The sequence below is a fragment of the Geotrypetes seraphini genome, chromosome 9 (genome assembly GCF_902459505.1).
Source record: "Geotrypetes seraphini chromosome 9, aGeoSer1.1, whole genome shotgun sequence".
In the NCBI taxonomy this organism is placed as follows: Eukaryota; Metazoa; Chordata; class Amphibia; order Gymnophiona; family Dermophiidae; genus Geotrypetes; species Geotrypetes seraphini.
In genome coordinates this window covers 32,903,071-32,924,062 of record NC_047092.1, presented here as the reverse complement: position 1 = coordinate 32,924,062, position 20,992 = coordinate 32,903,071, and the positions used below count along the sequence as shown (strand labels likewise).

Sequence of the window (20,992 nt, the reverse complement as noted above, 5' to 3'; positions counted from 1 at the left end):
CTGCAAGATAAAAATGTTAACATTTGTCTAGAGAACAAATGTTAATAATTCCAGCTGAGAGATTCCCATTTGTTTTTAAGGACAGCATCATCAATACTTTTCCAACAGACTCAGCCTTAAATGAATCCAGTACTCATCTAAGATTGCAGCATTTAGTTACCCTGATAACTGGACTTGTTTGGCACATATGCTTGGATTTCAGAACCACTGTATGAATTGCAAGTTCAGACATAAGCATGCATTGATAATATGTCTGCATGCAGTTTAAAGTTCAGTATAGTAAATAACCTTGCAGTTCTAATTTATAGAAAAGCAATTTAAGTAGGAGTTGTGTACTGAAAAACATTTTTTTTTCTCTTCCTCACTTTTCAGGTTAAATGAAGTGACTTTTACCGGAGTTGATAAAGTTTGTGAACAAGAGTGGGGGCCATGGCATTTAATTGGGGATTTCTCTCCTGCATCCCAATTCTTTGTCTGTGTTGCAGTCTTTGCATTTCTTTACTGCATTGGGGCACTTGTGATGTATGTTGGTTACATGCACATGTATCGGGAGTCTCGGAAGCTACCAATGATTGTAAGTTCTGTTAAGGCAATGTTTCCTTTCTAAACTTTTTTTTTTTTTTTTTTTACACTTGGTTTGTTAACCTAGATATATTTTCCAGAAAGTGATGAATATAGAAGAACACTGATTCAATATATATATATTTTTTTTAAATAAGGTTGCCATGTGCTAATCCATCTCAAGTTAACTAAAGTTTTATATCACAAAATAGCTGCAATATATAGGATGTGTTTTCCCCATCACTAACACTAGAAGACACAGGAAGTAGACTTTTGACCAAGAAAGCAGAACTGACTGATCTAGAATTGGCTGGGTCTCCTGGGACTTTCTGGTAGCATCTGGAAGAAGAAACAGGAAGAAGTTCAATGGTTGCTCAAAAGAGCATTGTTCAAAGCAAAAGGTCTCTTTTAAAAGATAGGGCACCCTGATAGCAAGGTTGAAATAGAGACCACAGTAGACCAGGTGTCCTTAAAGACAGAGCAGACTGATTTTTAAAGATTGCAAATTATACCTCATACATATTTACTGCTGAGCAAGTTATAAATAGGAATGACAAACATTGATTAAAATGTCTATGCAAATATCAGAAGCCTAAGAAACAAGCTGGGAGAGTTAGAATATATTGCACTAAATGAAAAGATAGCTATAAAAGGAAGATAACCAATGGGACACTGAGATACAGGGTACAAATTATATTACGGTGATAGGGTGGATCAAATTGGTGGAGGGCCTTGAATCAATTAGACCAGTATGTCTCAAACTAAACTAAACCTTAAGTTTATATACCGCATCATCTCCACGGATGTTGTGGAGCTTGGCACGGTTTACAAGAACTTAAAATATAGGAAGAGAAGGAAATAAAAAAAGGTTTACATGAACTGTATGGTATACCTCCAAGAGATTCCAGAATTTTACTTTATTTTAAAAAAATTCCCTTCATAAGTATACACTAGAATAGAGAGTAGATAACATGTACGTCGCGTATGCAAGAATCTGTCAATGTTAACGTCTGTGTGCATAAGGATATAACCTCCCTGAAGAGCATCATTCTTTGACATGATTGGACCTTGAAAACTAATGGCAAGTATTATTTTTATTGAGCAAAAAAGCAATCAAGGGTTTATTACTGTTTGGATCTTCTTATCTTTGCGAACTTGAATTTTCAGCTCTGATAGAAATTAAATTGAAAGCAAATACAATGTTAGGAATTATCAGGAAATGAATGGAAAACAGATGAGATTATTATAATGCCCTTGTTTCATTCCATGGTGTGGCCATACCATATTAACTGTGCAATTCTGGTTGTTGCATCTCAAAAAAAAAAAGATAACAGAATTTAGAAAAAATACCAAGAAGGGTGATGAAAATGATAAAAGGGAATGAGGGAACTTCTCTGAGAAGAAAGACTAAAAGCAGTTAGGGCTCAGGACATATGATATCTGTAAAATACTGAGTGGAGTGAAATGGGAAGATGTATGAATCATTTGTTCTTTCCAAAAATACTAGAACTAGGGGGCATGCGATGAAGCTACTAAGTAGTAGATTTTTAATTTTATTTTTTTTAATAAATTCTTTATTCATTTTTAAAACTTTCCATAAGCGCAATACAAGATTAAAAAAAGAAACATTTTATGCTTTAAGAACACTTAACAGCTATCAGGAACTAATTCAAATCAAATACCCCACCCCCCCAAACCCCCATCAATTATCTTTGATTATAAAAAACAAAAATTATCCCCACCCCCATCCTGGACATGTATGATTAATAGGGGTTCCCAAACATCCTTAAATTTAAAAAAAAAACTGCCCCTGCTGAATAGCTACAGCACACTCCATTTTAAAAATGTGACATAAAGAATTTCACCAGAAACTATAGCTCAGCTGATCCCAATTTTTCCTTGAGAGACATTCAAAGCTGATCCTAGTATTAATTTTATATTTAATATACAAATATATGATAAACAGGGGCTGCAGGAAGTGAAGCCCCTGTAATGTAGGGTAAGACTTCAAAAGAACTATGTGATTTAGAAAAAGTGATTGTTTGCAAAGGGCATTTATAATAAAAAGGATATGCAAACTTTTGAACAGCTTGTTTTTTTTCTTTAACTGGCTGCGTGGATTTTAAGCAAGTAAATTGTAGAGGTAAGTGTGAAGCAGCTACTTTATTTTGATATGCATGGTAAAAAATATGCTATTATGTAATTTTAATTACTTATTGCTAGTATGTGAGAGAACATGTATTTCCAGATCACTTTATGTACTAGAGCTACTGTATAATGTAAGTAGCGTGCCTGGCCCACATGGGAAGCAACAGTTAATGTATTGGAGGGCAAATACTTACTAGCTTGCAAAACTGGATTTATATGTGTAGTTCTAAGCCTGATATCCAAAACGTCAAGCACTACATAAATGTATGAGTATCAGGCTGATATCTGGATAAAATATAAGCAGAGAGCTTTTTCATTGGCTTGGTCAATAATGTAACAAGTGAGTAGATTTTGGATGGGCCTAAGGTGAAAATAAGTAGGCACTAAGGGCCAGATTCTGTAAAGGACGTCTAAAATTTAGGAGTTGTTTAGACAACCAGCAGCAGAATGAGCGCCATTCTATAATGCATAGATGCACTATAGAGAATTGCGCTCAGCGAATCTAAGCCTACTTACACATTCCTATTCGGGCCTCCCATCATCACTTCCTGCGCTTTGCGATCTTGGGGCAACATTATCAGTTCTGTGCTCTTCCGTTTGGTCTGGCCACAGCTCTGCGGACGTTCACCAAGGTGAAGGTCTTCATGGCAGCGTTCTGCAAAGAGGTCATTCTTCATCCTTTTCTGGATGACTGGTTGATTCGAGCCTAGTCATTCCAGGAGAGCACGCGAGTCCCGACTTGGGTGGTGGAGTTTCTGCAGTTGCTGGGATGGGTAGTCAAACTTGCCAAAAGCCAGTTGTCTCCATCTCAGGACCTGAAATATCTTGGGGTCCTGTTCAATACCTCCTTGGGGAAGGTCTTCCTTCTGGAGGCCCGGGTAAGCAAATTGCAATCTCAAATTCGCCTGCTTATGTTGTCCTGGTGTCCTTGGGCGCAGGATTTCCTCCAAGTCTTAGGGTCGATGGCAGCCTCCCTCAATGTAGTGAAGTGGTCGCGGGTCCACATGCATCCTTTTCAGTATACTCTTCTTCGGAGGTGGTCGCCTCGGAGGCACAATCTGGATCACCCTGTTCCGCTTCCTGGCTTAACTCGGGGCAGTCTTCCCTGGTGGCTTCAGACCCCCACATCTTGTAGAAGGGGCGAGTCTGGATCAGCTGCAGTGGATGGTGCTGCTCAAGGATGCCAGTCTTCTCGGTTGGGGGGCTCAGTGTCTAGGTCACTCAGCTCAGGGCACCTAGTACACGGAGGAGCTTCTTGGTCGATCAATATTTTGGAGACCAGAACCATCCGTCTGGCGTTGATAATCTTCCAGTCCTTTCTGATGGGCAAGTCAGTAGAGGTTCTGTCAGACAATGCCACAGCGGTGGCCTATGTCAATCATCAGGGAGGCACCAGGAGCACTTTGGCGCAGGAAGCGACTCTGCTCATGGTCTGGGCGGAGTTGCACTTCAAGAGATCTTAGCATCCCACATAGCTGGAGTGGAGAATGTTCAGGCGGACTTCTAAGTCATTGCGTGCTAAATCCCGGAGAGTGGTGTCTAAGCCCCGTGGCCTTTCAGTTGATAGTGCATTCTTGGGGTCAGCCCCTCATGGACCTGATGGCCACAAGTGTCAATGCCAAAATGCCCCGCTTCTTCAGTTGTCGCAGAGACGATCAGGCTGAGGGCCTGGATGCTCTTGTTCAACCATGGCCGAGGGGCTGTTGTATGTGTTCCCTCCGTGGCCATTAGTTCTTCTCCGCATAATTCGCCACCTGGGCCTCGTGGTTCTGGTGGCTCCAGATTGGCCTCGACGACCGTGGTACGCGGATCTAGTGAGGCATCTGGTGGCGGATCCTCTTCCTCTGCCTCTCTTGGATGACCATCTAACTCAGGGTCCCATTCCAATGTTCGATCCGGGTCCTTTTTGTCTTATGGCTTGGCTCTTGAAGCGGTCGCCTAGGTAAGAAGGGGTATTCAGATAAAGTGATCGCAAAGCTCTTGGGGTCCCGGAGGCTTTCCACCTCTCGGGCTTATGTGAGGGTTTGGCATCTATTTGAGGAGTGGTGTGATGCGCATTAGGTGGTCTCTTTTCATGCTTCCCTGCCTAACATCTTAGAGTTCTTGCAGGATGGCCTGGATAGGGGACTGGCTTGGTCTTCTCTCTGGGTTTAGCTTGCGGCCTTGTCAGCCTTTCGGGGGTTCTTGAAAGGTCTGACTGCCATTCCTGATGTGATTCGCTTCTTGCGGGCGGCCAAGTTGCTCAGGCTTCCCGTATGACCCTCTGTTCCATCTTGGGATCTGAATCTGGTTCTGTCCGTTCTGGTGCGCCCTCCTTTTGAATCGTTGGGCGACTACTCTTTGAAGGACCTTAACTCTTACGGCGGTCTTCTTGGTGGCCACTACTTCAGCTAGATGTGTTTCTGAGCTGCAGGCTCTCTTCTTGGAGTTTTCTAGGGAGCGGGTTGTCGAGGCCTATTCTTTCCTTTCTGCCAAAAGCGGTTTCTCCTTTTCATGTCAATCAATCTGTAGTCCTACCCGGTATTGGGTTGGGAGGAATCTTCTGAGCAGAGACAGCTGCGCAAGTTGAATGTCAGTCAGGTCCTTTGTTCTTATTTGCAGAGGACCCAGGAAATCAGATCATCTCTTTGTCCTTCTAGCGAGTCCTTGTAAGGGGGACGGTGCTTCTAAGGCTACTATTGCGCACTGGATCAAAGACTATTGCTTCAGCTTATCTTCTGAAGAAGAAGCCTGTTCCAGACTTTCTCAAGGCTCATTCTATTAGGGAGTCAGGCAGCTTCTTGGGCTGAGTCTTCTCCAGTGCTTCCAGTGGATATTTGCAAGGCTGAAGTTTAGTCCTTTCTGCATTCCTATACCAGTCTACCAAGCGATACAGAAGGAGATATTAGGTTCTTACCTGCTAATTTTCTTTCTGTTAGCTTGTAGACTAGTATAGTCCCCCATCCTGTCTGTCTTTGTGCGGTGTTTGTGGGTTTTTACTCATGTGCAGATTTTGAATTTTTCTGTGGGTTCTAGTATTTTTCTAGGGCCAGGGAGAATTAAGAACAGCGGTGATGTCTCAGCTAGCTTAGCTGGTGAGCTGTGGGGATGTTTTACTTCCAAGATCAAGTTCTGTACATGTTCCAACAGTTGTTTACAGATGTTTGTTGTTTTCTTGCACTCCCGTTTGGAGTGTCATTTACTTTTTCAGTTAAGAAATTTCCTAGGTTCTGCTTGGCTATTCGGCAAACTGGAGTAGCAAGAGGGGATCCTATACTGATATACAAGTTTGATCTCAGTCTCCACCTGCTGGTAGCAGTGAGGCATATTACCCATTCGTAAGGACTACAGTATAATCTCGTTATAAAGGACTTCAAGGGACCTGGAAAAACAGTCTGTTATATTCAGAGTTGCATTTTTAAAAAACTTTATTTTGGTCAACTTGAAATAACATTCAATCAGTGAACAACAGTCAGTGCACAACCATATCAGCAACATCAAGAACAAAACTCAGCAAAACATTGGTATGGCACGAAATGATTGCAAAACCAGAACACTAAAAGATGTACTGTGCTGGAAAGAAAAATAATCTGTCATTTTCTTCTGGGCTGCATTTTGATACTATATCACCGGCATGCCACGTGCCTTGTAGGCGGAGCCTGCATTTCCATTATAGCTGAAGAAAATTACAGCTAAAAGTAGCTCTCGGGACCAAAATAGTTTTCTGTTATATCCGAAAGTCCGTTATATGTGAGTTCGCTATATCCAATGATTTTCTGTATGTTTATAATAGCGCTCAGCTGGGACCAGCGGACCTCATCCACTATAGGCGAGGTTCCATTATAAGCGAGTCCGTTATAACGAGATTATACTGTATACCAGTCTACAAGCTAACAGAAAGAAAATTAGGAGGTAAGAACCTAATTTCTCCTTCTCTGGAGACCTGCTTAGAATAAAATTGTCATGATTTTAATTGCTGTCATTTTTTAATGATATTCCTGAAATTATAGTTCTAGAATATACTCTAGGATTCAGTATTGAAAAGCCAGCTGCTATGCAAATTGATATTCCCAGCACTCCTGGTAACCTAGACTCTCAAATGTGCTCAAAGCTGCATACTTAATTTTTGATCAGGTATACTAGCCGTCAGATATTCAGCCACACGATTAGCCAGTTAAGTTGGCTATTATCTGTCCAAAGACAACTGGTTACATTTTGAATAGCAAGAAAGATAAAAGGCAAGGGTTGTGGGGGTTTTTGTTGTTGGTTTTTTTTTTTTTTCCTTTTTTCAAATGGACACCAAAGAAAACAAGATTAGCCAATATGTTTTTTTTTTTTAACTGAACTTCACCCAGAGAGTGGTAGAGAACTGGAACGCTCTTCTGGAGTCTGTCATAGGGGAAAACACCCTCCAGGGATTCAAGACAAAGTTAGACAAGTTCCTGCTGAACCAGAACGTACGCAGGTAGGGCTAGTCTTAGATAGGGCGCTGGTCTTTGACCAGAGGGCCGCCGCTTGAGTGGACTGCTGGGCACGATGGACCAGGGGTATGATCCAGCAGCGGCAATTCTTATGTTCTTAATATATTTTAGGAAGTATACTAGTAGGTATTCATTTTATTAGAAGCGTGCAAGATGATGCCTATTGAAAGTCCAGTTAAACTGTAGGGCAGAGTACAAAATCATTCCAGTGAAAACAATTCTCATTCTTTTCCCTTGACAATTCCTTAGAACTTGAAAAGTAAATGTCTGTGTATAATCACAGAAGTAGACATATGATATGTAGAAAAATGGCTGAAACAGGGTGTTTGACATTTCTTAGAAGTTTCAGTCATGAATGCTTAAGCTTTCGCTACTGACCATTGCCTGTCTTCATAAACATTAAAAATTCAGTTACCTGTAGCAAGAAATACATGAACTAGTTTTCCACATACTTCCAACCTTTCATTCCCTTGATCCTATTGGTAAACTCCATTTCCATATTAATATTTCAATCCCCCTATACCCATGTAGGGAAAATGAGTGAATTACAGGATCTAATTTCAAACTTGAGCCAAATATGCCATTATCTGTATATATTCTCTTAGCATGTCTTTTAAACTGTTGAATTTTACATTGTCATTACTTGTTACATATGTTGTTTTAGGACTTCATTATTACAGTCATTTTTGCCTTTCTATGGTTGGTCAGCGCCTCAGCGTGGGCTAAAGGACTTATGGATGTGAAAACTTCTGTAAACCCAGATTACTATACTGAACTTTGTAAATTGAATACTGCTTTTGTTTGCTCAGCTGGTGAGTTAACCAGCATGGGTAAGCTGAATGTTTCTGTGGTAAGTAGTTCACTTAATTGATTATCTGATGTACAGTATTGTATGTGTATGCCTACTGTGTAATCACACTTTCACTTCAATATCACTTGTGAAACACACTATTCCCTTTCAAAAGAGACTGATAAGCCTAAAAAAGTTATTTCTTCATACACTTCATAAAATTCAAATTGAATATATTATGTGAAATAGGATCTCAAGCGCTCGCAGTCACCTGCTAACAGAACAAGTCTTGGTGGGTGACTATTTCGTGAGCTATCATCGGTCCTAATATCTTATTTATTCAATTTATAGTGTATGACTTATTTAATATCCTTGATATCCGGTGAAATTAGTCCGGAAATGACATCAGACGCCATGAAATGTGCTTCGGCAGAATTCCTCGATGTGTTTGTGAGAAATAGAAATTATAACATTTCACAAAGACTAAAGAGGACAGTGCTAATTTATCTACCACTCTGGTCCTAATGAAGCTCTTGTAATACAAATTGAGAGCGAAACGGAGATCTTCCGTCATCATTGTGATTGTGGTCAGAGGGCCAGGTCTGAATGTTCACACCCGAGCTAAGTATTACACTATTCATATTATAAAATTGAAATAAGGAAGAATTAACCTTTATCAAGGATATTAAATAAGTCATACACTATAAATTGAATAAATAAGATATTAGGACCGATGATAGCTCGTGAAATAGTCACCCGCCAAGACTTGTTCTGTTAGCAGGTGACTGCGAGTGCTTGAGATCCTATTTCACATAATATATTCAATTTAAATTTTATGAAGTGTATGAAGAAATAACTTTTTTAGGCTTAACATCAGTCTCTTTTGAAAGAGAATAGTATGCCTACTGTGTGACATTTTTGCGAGCACTTTAATATAAAGCTGTGTATGTTACTTAGAAGTTCTTTTACTAAGGTGTACTAACAGACTTAGCATGCGCTAAATGCTGCACAGCCCATTGTATTCTTATGGCCTGTGCAGTACTTAACTGTATACTAATTTGTAAGTGTGCGCTAAATCTGTTAACACACTTTGGTAAAGTATGTTAACAGTGAAGAACTGCATTTCTATAATATTTTGTTTAAATGACCCTTTATCACCAAAATATGAAAAGAAAGAGGCCTTCAAGGTGCTGGTGACTTTGATAATGTTTCTTAAATAAAATATAGCATGCATCTTGAGGGAAAAGTTATGAATCCTAAAATCGATCATAGTAACAGTGTTCTCCCCAGACATTTTTTCCAGCCGGGTGGCATGAAAAAGTAGCCGGGTGGGGTGCGATGGGAAAATTTGGTGGTGGGGAAAATTAACCCCCTCTTTTACTAAGGTGCGCTAACATTTTTAGCACGCGCAAACTCCTGCGCTACACGGGAAAACTAACTCCAGCTCAATGCTGGCATTAGCGTCTAGCGCGTGTGGTAATTCTGTGTGCACTAAGCACACGCTAAAACCATTTTCGCAACTTAGTAAAAGAAGCCCTAAATGTGTACTATTTTTATTAGTTAATTATTATTATTTTTCAATGCTCAATATGACTTCCTTTTTTAAGGTTTGACACTTGTGCCAGAATATTTTTACTTAATTTAAGAAGCATCCAATGCTAGAAGGGAATAATTAGATATTTGCCCTCTTTCAAATGGTATAGAGCAGGGATCTCAAAGTCCCTCCTTGAGGGCCGCAATCCAGTTGGGTTTTCAGGATTTCCCCAATGAATATGCATTGAAAGCAGTGCATGCACATAGATCTCATGCATATTCATTGGGGGAAATCCTGAAAACCCGACTGGATTGCAGCCCTCAAGGAGGGACTTTGAGACCCCTGGTATAGAGGTTTAAAAAAGGGAAAGGCGTTAATGAAATCATTAGGTTCAGTTTAGCCATTTATTTCTGCATGAATTTAAACAACTAAAAAAAAAAGTTAAATATAGCTCATCCAGTCATACAAGAATGACTCTACAGCAGGAGTGCCCACACTTTTTGGGCTTGCGAGCTACTTTTAAAATAACCAAGTCAAAATGATCTACCAACAATAAAATTTTAAAAAAACAAAGCACACTGTACGCAGAGAAAATGTTAATTATCATTTATATTCCGCGAGTTTTCAAAGAGGTCAAGGCAGATGACTTTATGCAATGTCACCTCAGGAACAACTGTACAAAAATAAACAAATATACCCCCTGCCCCTCCCTTTTTACTAAACCACAATAGCGGTTTTTAGCGCAGGGAGATGTGTTGAATGCCCTGCACTGCTTTCGATGCTCATAGGCTCCCTGCGCTAAAAACCGCTATTGCGGTTTAGAATAAGTGGGCCATAGTGCAAAATATAGACAGCAGATATAAATTCTCAAAATGGACACATTTTGATCACTAAATTGAAAATAAAATCATTTTTCCTACCTTTTTGTCTGGTGATTTCATGAGTCTCTGGTTGCACTTCCTTCTTCTGACTGTAAATCCAATATTTCTTTCTTTCTGCCACTTCCCTTTTCTTTCTGTCTCTCTTTCTTTCTCTCTCCCCCCTGACTGTCTGTTTCTCTCTCCCCCTGCCCCCTCTTTATTTCTGCCTTTCTTTCTCTCTCCCCCTGTCCCCCCAAGCCATCACACCGATTTATCCACTTCCCCCATTCTTTCCCTACCCCCTAAGCCACCACGCCGATTTCTCCCTGCTGCTTCCCTGAGCTAGGCCAAGCATGTACAAGCGCCGGACTCACAAGACTTTACCTCTGACGTCAATTCTAACATCGGAGAGGAAGTTCCAGGCCAGCCAGGCAGCGATTGGCTGGCCCAGAACTACCTCACTGACGTCAGAGGTAAAGTCTTGTGAGTCTGGCGCCTGGCCTGGCTCGGGGAGGCATGAAGAAAAAGATTGCAAAGGCAAAGCAATCGACTCGCATTGTCTTTGTGATCTACTGGTTGATCACGATCGACCATTTGGGCACCCCTGCTGTTATGGTATCCTGTCTTGACCTGAGGAAAGGGGTTTAGTCCCAAAAAAACTGCCTTATTTCAATTTCCTATTTATAAACTTTAATTAATACAGTTACAATACTACTTGATTCTACGTAAAGCAACAAAAAAAAATTTTTTTCTACCTTTTGTCGTTTCTGCTTTAATTATCTTCTCTTCAGCGTTTATCCTCGCTCCCTTCCATGCAACATCTGTCCTCTCTTTGCCCCTTCCACCCAGCCTCTACCCTCTCTCTCTCTACCTCTTCCATCTACTGTCCACCCTCTTTCTGCCCCTTGCATTCTCTGTCCACCCTCTCTGCCCTTTCCATCCAGTGTCCGCCCTTTTTCTGTTCTATATGGCATCTTCCCTCTTTCTATGTCCCTTCAATAAACTGTATATCCTGTGCCCTTTCTCTCCTTTGTACACGATTCATTTCAGTTTCACCCCTCCCCTATGCTCTGGCATCTCTCTCTTCTCCTTTCCTTCCTTTCTTCCCACTCCACCCCATGCCCTGGCATCTCTATCTCCTTCCCTTCTCTTCCCCATGCCCTAGCATCTCCCTCCTCCCCCATATGCGCTGACATCTCTTCCCCCCCCCCCATGGTCTGGTAGCTCCTTTCCTTTCCCTCCCTCCCATGGTCTTGGCATCTCTTGCCTCTCCTCTCCCTTCTCTAATCTTCCTTCTCCCCAATTAGGTGCTGCTGCAGCAGCACTTCTCAACCCCTCCCCCTCCTCAATTGGGTGCTGCTGCAGCACTTCTCTTCCCCTCCCCCTCCCCAATTGGGTGCTGCTGCTGCACTTTTCTTCCCCTCCCCAATTGGGTGCTGCTGCTGCACTTTTCTTCCCCTCCCCAATTGAGTGCAGCAGCAGCTTTTCTCTTCCCCCCCCCCCCAAATTGGGTGCACCAGCTTTTCTCTTCCCCTCCCCTATTCGGTGCAGCAACAGCATTTCTTTTCCCATCCTTCCCAGCTCACAAACCTGGTAGACGCTAGGCAAGTTGTAAGCTTCCCTCCGGGGCTCTGTGTGCGTGCCGGCTTCCCTTCTCTCCGAAACCGGAAGTTGCATCCCGTGGGGGGGAGGGAAGCCGGCATGCACACAGAGCCCCAGAGGGAAGCTTACAACTTACTGCTTTTACTTGTTTCGGGCCTTCCTCGCTGCCGGGTCCTGCCTTCACAGAAACAGAAATTAGGCAGGACCCGGCAACAGGAAGGCCCGAAGCAAGTAAAAGCATGCTGGCAAAAAAAAAATAAAAAGGCAGGCGTCAAACAAAATTTTCGGCGGCGAGTCAGCCTGGAAAAGAGCATTGGCGGTAGCAGCAGCAGGATTAGCTGGGCGGTCATCTAAATCAGCCGGGCGCAGCGCCCGGCTGTAAGGCCCTGGGGAGAACACTGTAGTAAGCAAACTGTATGGGCTATATCCAGCTTATGGGAGACTTTCCTGTAGCCCAGGGGGGTGAGAAGGCAATATCCAACCGACATGCAGTAGTTTTCAACTGGAATTCCATCAGGGCTCCTTAGCACAGCCAGTTGGATTTTCAGAATATCCAAATGAATATGCATGAGAGAAGTTTGCATGAAATGGAGACTCAGCATATGCTAATTTATCCAAATGACTAAGCATGAGATCCTGAAAAACCACGGCTGCAGAGTCTATAGGACAGATTTAGAAAGCCCTGCATTAGAAGCAGAAATCAGCCCCGGTGGTATAGGCATGTTTTAGCTATGTAGTCACATATTAAGAACTGCATGCAAAGCTTAGCCTGTAAAAATCCCAAACTATGGGGATTATTATGCACTAAAATGGGGGTTCAACTTGCTTCAAGTGTTCTGTTAGTTGTTGGAGCAAGTAGCTAGTTTATCAACTTCATATTTTAATTTTCTGAGGATGTAGACATGATTAAGTTGATGCAAGGGGTCTATTCTCCTTTTAATATAAAGATTTTAACAAATTACAAAAAATAATAATGTCACCAATCTAGTCTCAAATAGCTAGTCAAGCTATTCCTGTGCCCAACATCGGTCAATTGGATAATTCCATTGTCAACTAGATATGCAAGATAATTCTAGAGCTAAACTACTTAAACAAACAAACAAAAAACTTTACAAGAATAAAGTTTTACTCTCTCTGTATGAATGAATTTCTTCTATGGTCATTTTATAAAATTGGATGTTTCTGGTATCGGTTAAAGGGGTACAGACTTGATGGGTTTTTGGATGTAGTGGCTTGTCTTGATAGTTCCGGGATTTTGCAGCCTTTCTGGAGGTGTTTGATGTGATGTCCACTAGAGCTACACTATAGTTTCTCCCTTGATTCAGACAAAAATTTACCAGTATTGAAGGGGAAGAGGTTATACAGTGTGGTTTGTGAGCATAATTTGTTCTAGAAGCATGCTCGTATATCAAAGCAAGATTCCCCATAGGAAATAAGGGAAACTCGCTTAATTGGTTCCCCCCCTCGAGGCCAATGGTGTGCTTCTACCACCCCCCACCCAAGAACTGGCATCGCCCCCCCCTTCCTGGTGAATCGGCATCGCCCACGAAAGCCCCCCGCGAGAACCAGCATCTTGGAGAGAGCGAGAGCCAGAAGGCCTTGAGCATGTGCAGATGCTCAAGGCCCAGCCCAACGGCAAGAGGCAGGATCTTCGGGCACCGGCACATCCTGTGGGTTGGTGCTGCATGCTGGTGCCAGATCGAGGTGCGGGCGGGCAATGCCGGTTCTCACGGGCATGGGGGGGGTCTCACAAATTGAATCAATGCTCGGTTTGCGAGGCACAATTTGCTTGAGTGTTTTGCTCGTCTTGCAGAACACTCGCAAACCGCGTTACTCACAAACCGAGATAAAATAACCTTTTATGGAGCCAACTCAGCATTTTCTGTAGGGGAAAGAGTGCTTATGTTTAATGGTTTGTTTTGCCTTATCTGAATTTTTATATTGCTTTATGACTCCCATTTTGTATATCATTCTCTAACTTGACTCATGTTAGTAATAGTCTCTTGATAAACAGTTGAAATAGTTGACATGTGTTAGTTTTGTTAGTGTTACCAGTTGGACACTGAAGATGGAAATATTTGGTCTAAATCAGACTGGATATATGGTGAAATAACCTGGGTATTTGACAGTTAATTATTAGTTCTACTTTCTGAAGATCCATTGAAAAAAATAAGAGATGAACTATTTGTTTTTGAGACTTTGAGGTTTTCCTCCTACATTGGAATATTTTATGCCCCTCCTTTTAGTGTGTGATATTTATATTTGAATGCATACATTTATTGAATTCTTATAAAACCAATTTGTGTTTTTTATGAAATTTAGGTTTTTGGATTCCTTAATTTGATTCTGTGGGGAGGAAATGCTTGGTTTGCATACAAAGAAACCACTTTACATACACCACCTCCGGGGGCATCTGATCAAGGCCCAAATCCAACAGGAACGGCATAGTGAAATATGTATGAAACGCGTCTGGGTGCAGCTTATTGCCAACTGATTATCATCACTTTGGTTTATATATATTTAATAAAAGTATCCATGACTTGTCAAAGGGTTGGTCTCACATTTTGTGTTTGTATTTTATTTTACATTCAGTGGAATCTGAAATTCATATCTCTTCCCCCAAAATCCCAGGTACGGCTGCTTTTTGCAGTTTGGTATAGATTTATCTCCTAAATTGTTCTTGACTTCAATATTAGTACAACTCATGCTAATCTGTGTGAGGATGGTAATTTAATCTGCTTGATGCTGCATTCAGATTAGACAGGTGATTTTTTTTTTTCCCCCCCAAATGTCTACCAAGCCATTCATTCCTATCTCTGCTAGAAAGTAGAAAAAAAAATCTTCTGCATTGCAGCTTTTCTCATAGTTGCAAAGTTTTTTTTATCAAACACCTGTTATCAAAGATTTCAGCCTTTCTAGCGCAACCTAAGCACATGACAGCACACCCCCTTTTTTCTGCCTGGCATTTGGTTTTGTCTGCCAGCAGTGTATATGATTTGGTGAAACCAAGATGGCCATCGTCTTCTCTATTGTATTTTTTTTTTTTTTTAATTAAAATGTCAATCTATCAGAAACTATAGTATTTGAGACCTAAACTGAACAAAGCAAAATATTAAGCAATTTGTGAGGCCTTTCCTTTAGTGATGAATAAAACAATGTTCTGCCTTTGTAAGAATGTATCTTAAATTTAAGAATGTGAGTATTCCAACTGTTAATTTGATCAAAAAATAGTGTAAAATATACTTTCAAGTGAAAATACTATTTTTTGTAACTATTGAGGCAAATGAATTTTTTTACAGCCTTTTGCATATAAAGCACTTTTGTTTTAAAGGGTTGTATTTCTGGGTTACCATACTACTGTCACTTTTACTATTTGAATCTTGCGTGTATATCTTTTAAATAAGAGCTTTGTTTAAATTACAGTATGCAGCACCACTTGTGCCTTTCAGTGTTTAGTGCTTTAGACTATTGCAAACCACAGCTTAGCAAAAATAAAAATAATGCTTGAAATTCAAAATTTTGACATCTCTAGGATTTAACATTTTTTCTTTTTTTAAAAATGAAAACATAGCTTTTCTTTATTATAATGTTCAATAGTGATAGTTGTGTAAAAATATTTCTGAAAGGGGAATTAAGGATTCCTGGTGCAGTTTAATACTTCCATGGTATAAAAACCTGGGGGCTTTATTCACTGAAAGCTTTTTCCAAGGTCTGTATTGGGTATTGCATCCTTGCTGAATAGTTGCCCATGTTCTGTGATTGTATCAAAAAAAAAAAATTTAAGACGCTGTTAATTTTTATGTTCAATAGCATTGCTTTTCAATTAGTTCTAAAGTGCCTGTAGAACACTATTAAAATATATTGTTTTTTTATTGGTTCTTCATATGTATGTTTTTCTGTGCAGTTAAAGGCATGTGTAACGTAGAGTTCCTTTTACTAAGCTGCGGTAAGTGCGCGTTGAAGATTAGCGTGTGCTAACCTCCGTGCTACGCGGAAAAACTAGCGCCAGCTGTATGGAGGCATCGGCGTCTAGCGTGCGTGGCATTGTACCGCACGCTAAGCGTGGGCTAAAACTGCTAGCGCAGCTTAGTAAAAGGAACCTATAGTAAATGATGGCAGATAAAAGACCTGTGCAGTTCATCCAGTCTGTCCAGCAGTCTCGCACTTGTCTAGTAATTATTAACTTTACTTGCTAAGTTCCTATATATATGATGTCCCCCCTCCCCCCCAACAATAAGCAAGAACTGCACATGGATGATATGAATGTGGTATAAAATACATATACTGTGCGGTCAAACCTCGGTTTGTGAGTAACACGGTTTGTGAGTGTTTTGCAAGACGAGCAAAACATTCTCGCAAATCGTGACTCGCAAACCGAGTGTTGACTCGATTTGCGAGCACCCCCCCTGCAAACAACCCCCTGCTCGAACCGGCATCACTCCCGCCTGCACAAGCCCCTTATCCCATCTGGCACCGGCACGCAGCACCAACCCACAGGACGTGCTGGTGCCAGTAAACGAAGATCCCGCCTCTTGCCTGGGCTGGGCCTTGAGCATCTGCGCATGCACAAGGCTTTCTGGCTCTCGTTCTCTCTGAGATTCTTAAGGCCCAGCCCAGGCAAGAGGCGGGATCTTCGTTCACTGGCACCTGCACGTCCTGTGGGTTAGTGCTGTGTTCCGGTGCCAGATGGGGTAAGGGGTTTGTTTGAGCGGGTGGGGGATGCCGGTTCTCAGGGGGGTGTTCGCGGACAGGAGCGATGCCAGTTCGGGTGGGGGGAGGTAGATCAAGGCCGGTGGCCTCAAAGGGGGGGGAGGAGGTGGAACCAATCAAGTGAGTTTCCCTTACTTCCTATGGGGAAACACGCTTTGATATATGAGCAATTTGGTTTACGAGCATGCTTCTGGAACAAATTATGCTCGTAAACCAAGGTTCCACTATACTTTATTCTGTATATGTCAAGATGGATCAGGAGCCAGACTAGAAATCTGTCTGGCATCAGCCACATTGCCCCAGTGCCGAAGTCGCTGTCAAAGCTAACTCTAGTCTGTCATGTGTGTTCATATACAGGACAAAGACCATAAAAGTTGGTCCGGCATCAGCTTCATTTTCCTACTGCTGGGGCTGCATTTAAACATCTTGAACAAAATTTGTAATTAATCTGATGATCTCTTGAGTTTTGTGTCAATTCTATCCCCTTTCTATTTAGGGATCTTTTGAGTCTATCCCATGCATTTTTGAACTGTCAGTTTTTGCCTTCACCACCTTCGCATAGAGGGCATTCCAGGCATCCGCCACCTTCTTCATGAAAAAATATTTCCTGGCATTACTCCTAAGTCTACCACCCCGCAACCTCATATTATGTCATCTTGTTTTACTTCTTCTTGTCTGTCTCTGGAAAAGATTTGTTTGTAGACTAATACCATTCAAGTATTTAAATGTCTGTATAATAAGAACATAAGAATTTCTGCTGCTGGGTCAGACTAGTGGTCCATTGTGCCTAGCAGTCCACTCATGCGGTGGCCCCTAGGTCAAAGACCAGTGCTCTAAATGAGTCCAGCCTCACCTGTGTGCGTTCCGGTTCAGCAAGAACTTGTCTAACTTTGTCTTGAATCCCTTCTAACCTTCTAGGATATACATATTCAGGCATTTGAGACTCTTCTCATACATCTCTGCTACGATCCCAATATCATTTTCGTCACCTTCCTCCAGACTGCTTCAAGATACAGTCTCTAGAACTGAACACAATATTCCAAGTGGGGCCTTACCAATGACTTGTTCAAGGACACTAGAACCTCCTTTTTTCTGCTGGCAAATCCTCTCTATGCAGCCTTGCATCCTTCTGGCTATGGCCACTGTTTTTGTCGCATTGTTTCACAGCCTTGAAGTCTTCAGACACTATCATGCCAATCAGTTTCTCACCCCTTAACATATATAGCTCCTTTGGATTTTTACTTCCCAAGTGCATCAGTCTGCACTTTTTTGCATTAAATTTTTAACTGCCAAACCTTAGACCATTTTTCTAGCTTTTGCAGATCTCATGTTCTCTATTTCCTCTTGGGTGTCGGCTTTAGAACATAAGCAATGCCTCTGCTAGGTCAGACCTGAGGTTCATCGTGCCCAGCAGTCCGCTCACGCAGCTGCCCAACAGGTCCAAGACCTGTGTAGTAATCCGCTATCTATACCCCTCTATCCCCTTTTCCAGCAGAATATTGTCCAATCCTTTCTTGAACCCCAGTACCATACTCTGCCCTATTACGCCCTCTCATATTAAGACTCATATTAAGACAAAACAGGCACCAGGACCAATCGCTGAGACACCACTACTACTTGCTTTTCTTTCCTTCAAGCAAATTCCATTCACTCCTACTCGGTCATCTGTCAGTCAACCAGTTTCTCATTCAGATTACCATCTCGGGTCCTAACTTCAATCCACTAAGTTTGTTGATGAACCTCCTATATGAAACTGTGCCAAAGGCTTTGCTGAAATACATGTAGACTATATCTAGCTCACATCCTCTATCCAAATCTCTGGTCATTCAGTCAAAAAAATCAATCTGATTCATTTGGCACAATTTCCCCTTGGAAGAAACCATGTTGTCTCATCTTGTAACCCATTTTGATTTCTGATAGTCCACTATTCTTTCAGCAGAGCTTCCATTAGCTTTCCAACCACTGGAGTGTAATTATAAATCACTGTGCACAGAAGTGCAGCTTTTCTATGTAGAGCAACATCCAATTTAATGTAGCAAAATCATCTTTAAAGATATTTATTTAGAGTGATTTCAGTATACATTTCTGAATCCCTTTTTGACACAGGATTAATTCTAGTGGTTTAAATATTCCTATTTACTAAAGCAGATTTTTTTTTAAAACTGAGATGTCATGATTTTAACAAATCACAATCAAAGGCAACTCCACTAATTGCCAAAAGTAGTGTACAACATTACTAAAGAAAATAGGTGTCGGCCCACATCTAGGAGTACATATGAACAATACTCTGAACAATTATCAAAGAACAGTTTTAAGGATGAACCTCAGGTAGAGATATTCAGGTCCTGGAGTTTGATTCGCTGCCCGGAGCTGCAGTGATAGTTCCACTGCCCAAGATTATCCGGGATGCACAGATGAAGAATTGGGAGACCCCTCTTTGTGCAAGTTGCACTGAAGAAGGTAGATTCTGTGAATCCGAGCCAGAAGATCCAGTTACCACACCACTCTTTGGTGGTTGAATCTGCTTTCAAAAGGGCTGGGAGTTCTAGCGCTTATGCTTTAAGACCCCCCAGCTAGAGAGGCCTAGAGAAAATATGGATTCTTTGGGGAGAAATGTTTATCAGGCTTTTATTTGAAAGGTTTATTGGGCTCCTTCATTCAGAACTACAGTTCTACATGAGCATTTATTTGCAATCTTTGGTTCATAATGTGCTGGACTTTGCAGACACTCTCCCACAGGCGCAGGTTGCTGAGCTTTTCCAGTTGACCAAAAGGCAGAAGGAGTCAGAAGTATTTGGCCATGGGTGCATGCAACACTTACGACATTGTGACCACGCTTTCATGTAGACTCTCATGTCTGTATGTCTTTGATTTTGAATCTGTGACTCTGGAGAGGTTAGCAGATTCTCCTTGCTGGAGTGACTATCTTTTCGGGGACAAGGGGCTACCTTCATTTTTAAAAAAACACACACAAAAAAAGATACCAGTGGCCTAGAAGATTTTGTGGTGATAAGTTCCTACCACTGAAAGGTATAAGTTTACTACTGGACCTCCCCAGCAGAAATTTTAGGCCTACCAGACCCACCCATAGAAATCACAACCTGCTACTCTGGCAAAAGCAGGGGTCAGCTTTTGACTGGCTCCAGGTGTGTATTTGTTCTAGATGACCTGCTGGTACGGGGGAGGCTGAAGTTTTACCAGGAAAGGTGGTCCTTTATAACCTCTAACTAGTAGGTACTTCAGCCAGACCGGTATGCTCTCAATTGGCAAACACCATCTCCAAATTCCCTGCTGTGAGCATCTCCTCTCAATGCTTGGCCCATGTGGTAAAGCCTACCCTATTAGGGCAGGGATTCTATTCCAAGTACTTCATCACCAAGAAAGTGGGGTTGGAGGAGGAGGTGGGGGGGAATTTCACATCCTAGAGCTGTGTGCTTTCATATAATATTTGGTCATAGAAAAGTTCAGTATGGTTTCCCTGGGCATCCTTCTCTTCCTCCCCCCCCCTCGATTCAGGAAAATGATTGGCTATGCTCTCAGGACTTGAAAGATGCATATACAGTACCCATATGCAGATGCTTCCCAGTCAGCGGTGGTCTCTCAGATTTCTAGTAGGGAAGTACCACTTTCAGTGCTGCATTATGCCATTTAGTGTTGCGGCCATGCCTAGGATATTTACCATATATCTTAAAGTAGTCTCTGTGTTGTGTAGACTGGGAGTGCATGTGTTTCCCTATCTGGATGATTGACTGGTCAAGAGTACATCATAGAAGGGTGCTAAAGAATCAATGTAGAGAACTACCCAAGTGTTGGAATGGGTAGTGCAGGTAATCAACTACTCAAAAGTCCCATCTCCAATCAGTACAACAATTAGGGTACATAGGAACTCTGCTAGATACCGCAAGCTTGAGCCTTCCTCTCTGGCTCAAGTGACTGCTTTGATGCACATTACTGACCAGGTTTGCAGCAGGTATCAGCTTAGCAAATGTTGAGAGTACTTGACCACCTGGTTTTCAGTGTGTGTCACACCCTTGGCATGTCTCTATTTCAGGAGAGCTCAATGGACTCTAGCTTCTCAGTGGCTTCAGGCTACTGGGAATCTAGCAGATGTCATCCAGGTTAGGCTGCAGCTCAGGCAAGCACTCTGCTGGTGGCAAATTTGATCTAAGTTGACCCTGGGACTTTGATTCTAAATTCTACCACCCAAAAAGATCTTGACCATGGATGCATCTTACCTGGCCCGAGGGGGTAGGGGATATACCCTGTGCACCTTATTCTATGAAATGCATTCCTAAATTTTATCTTTAATACCACTGGCTATTCATAG

At 41.8% G+C, this 20,992-nt stretch overlaps 1 protein-coding gene across 1 annotated transcript in view; it reads left to right on the top strand.

Moving 5' to 3' along the window:
- Window positions 1-15,827, top strand: part of SYPL1 (synaptophysin like 1) — a 47,067-nt gene extending 31,240 nt beyond the window's left edge. Inside the window, exons 3-5 of the mRNA XM_033958966.1 lie at window positions 373-574; window positions 7,834-8,019; window positions 14,278-15,827. Of these exons, the coding sequence (XP_033814857.1) occupies window positions 373-574; window positions 7,834-8,019; window positions 14,278-14,403 (514 nt within the window). The 3' untranslated portion in view covers window positions 14,404-15,827. The remainder of the gene's footprint in view (window positions 1-372; window positions 575-7,833; window positions 8,020-14,277) is intronic.
- Window positions 15,828-20,992: the final 5,165 nt, after the last annotated feature.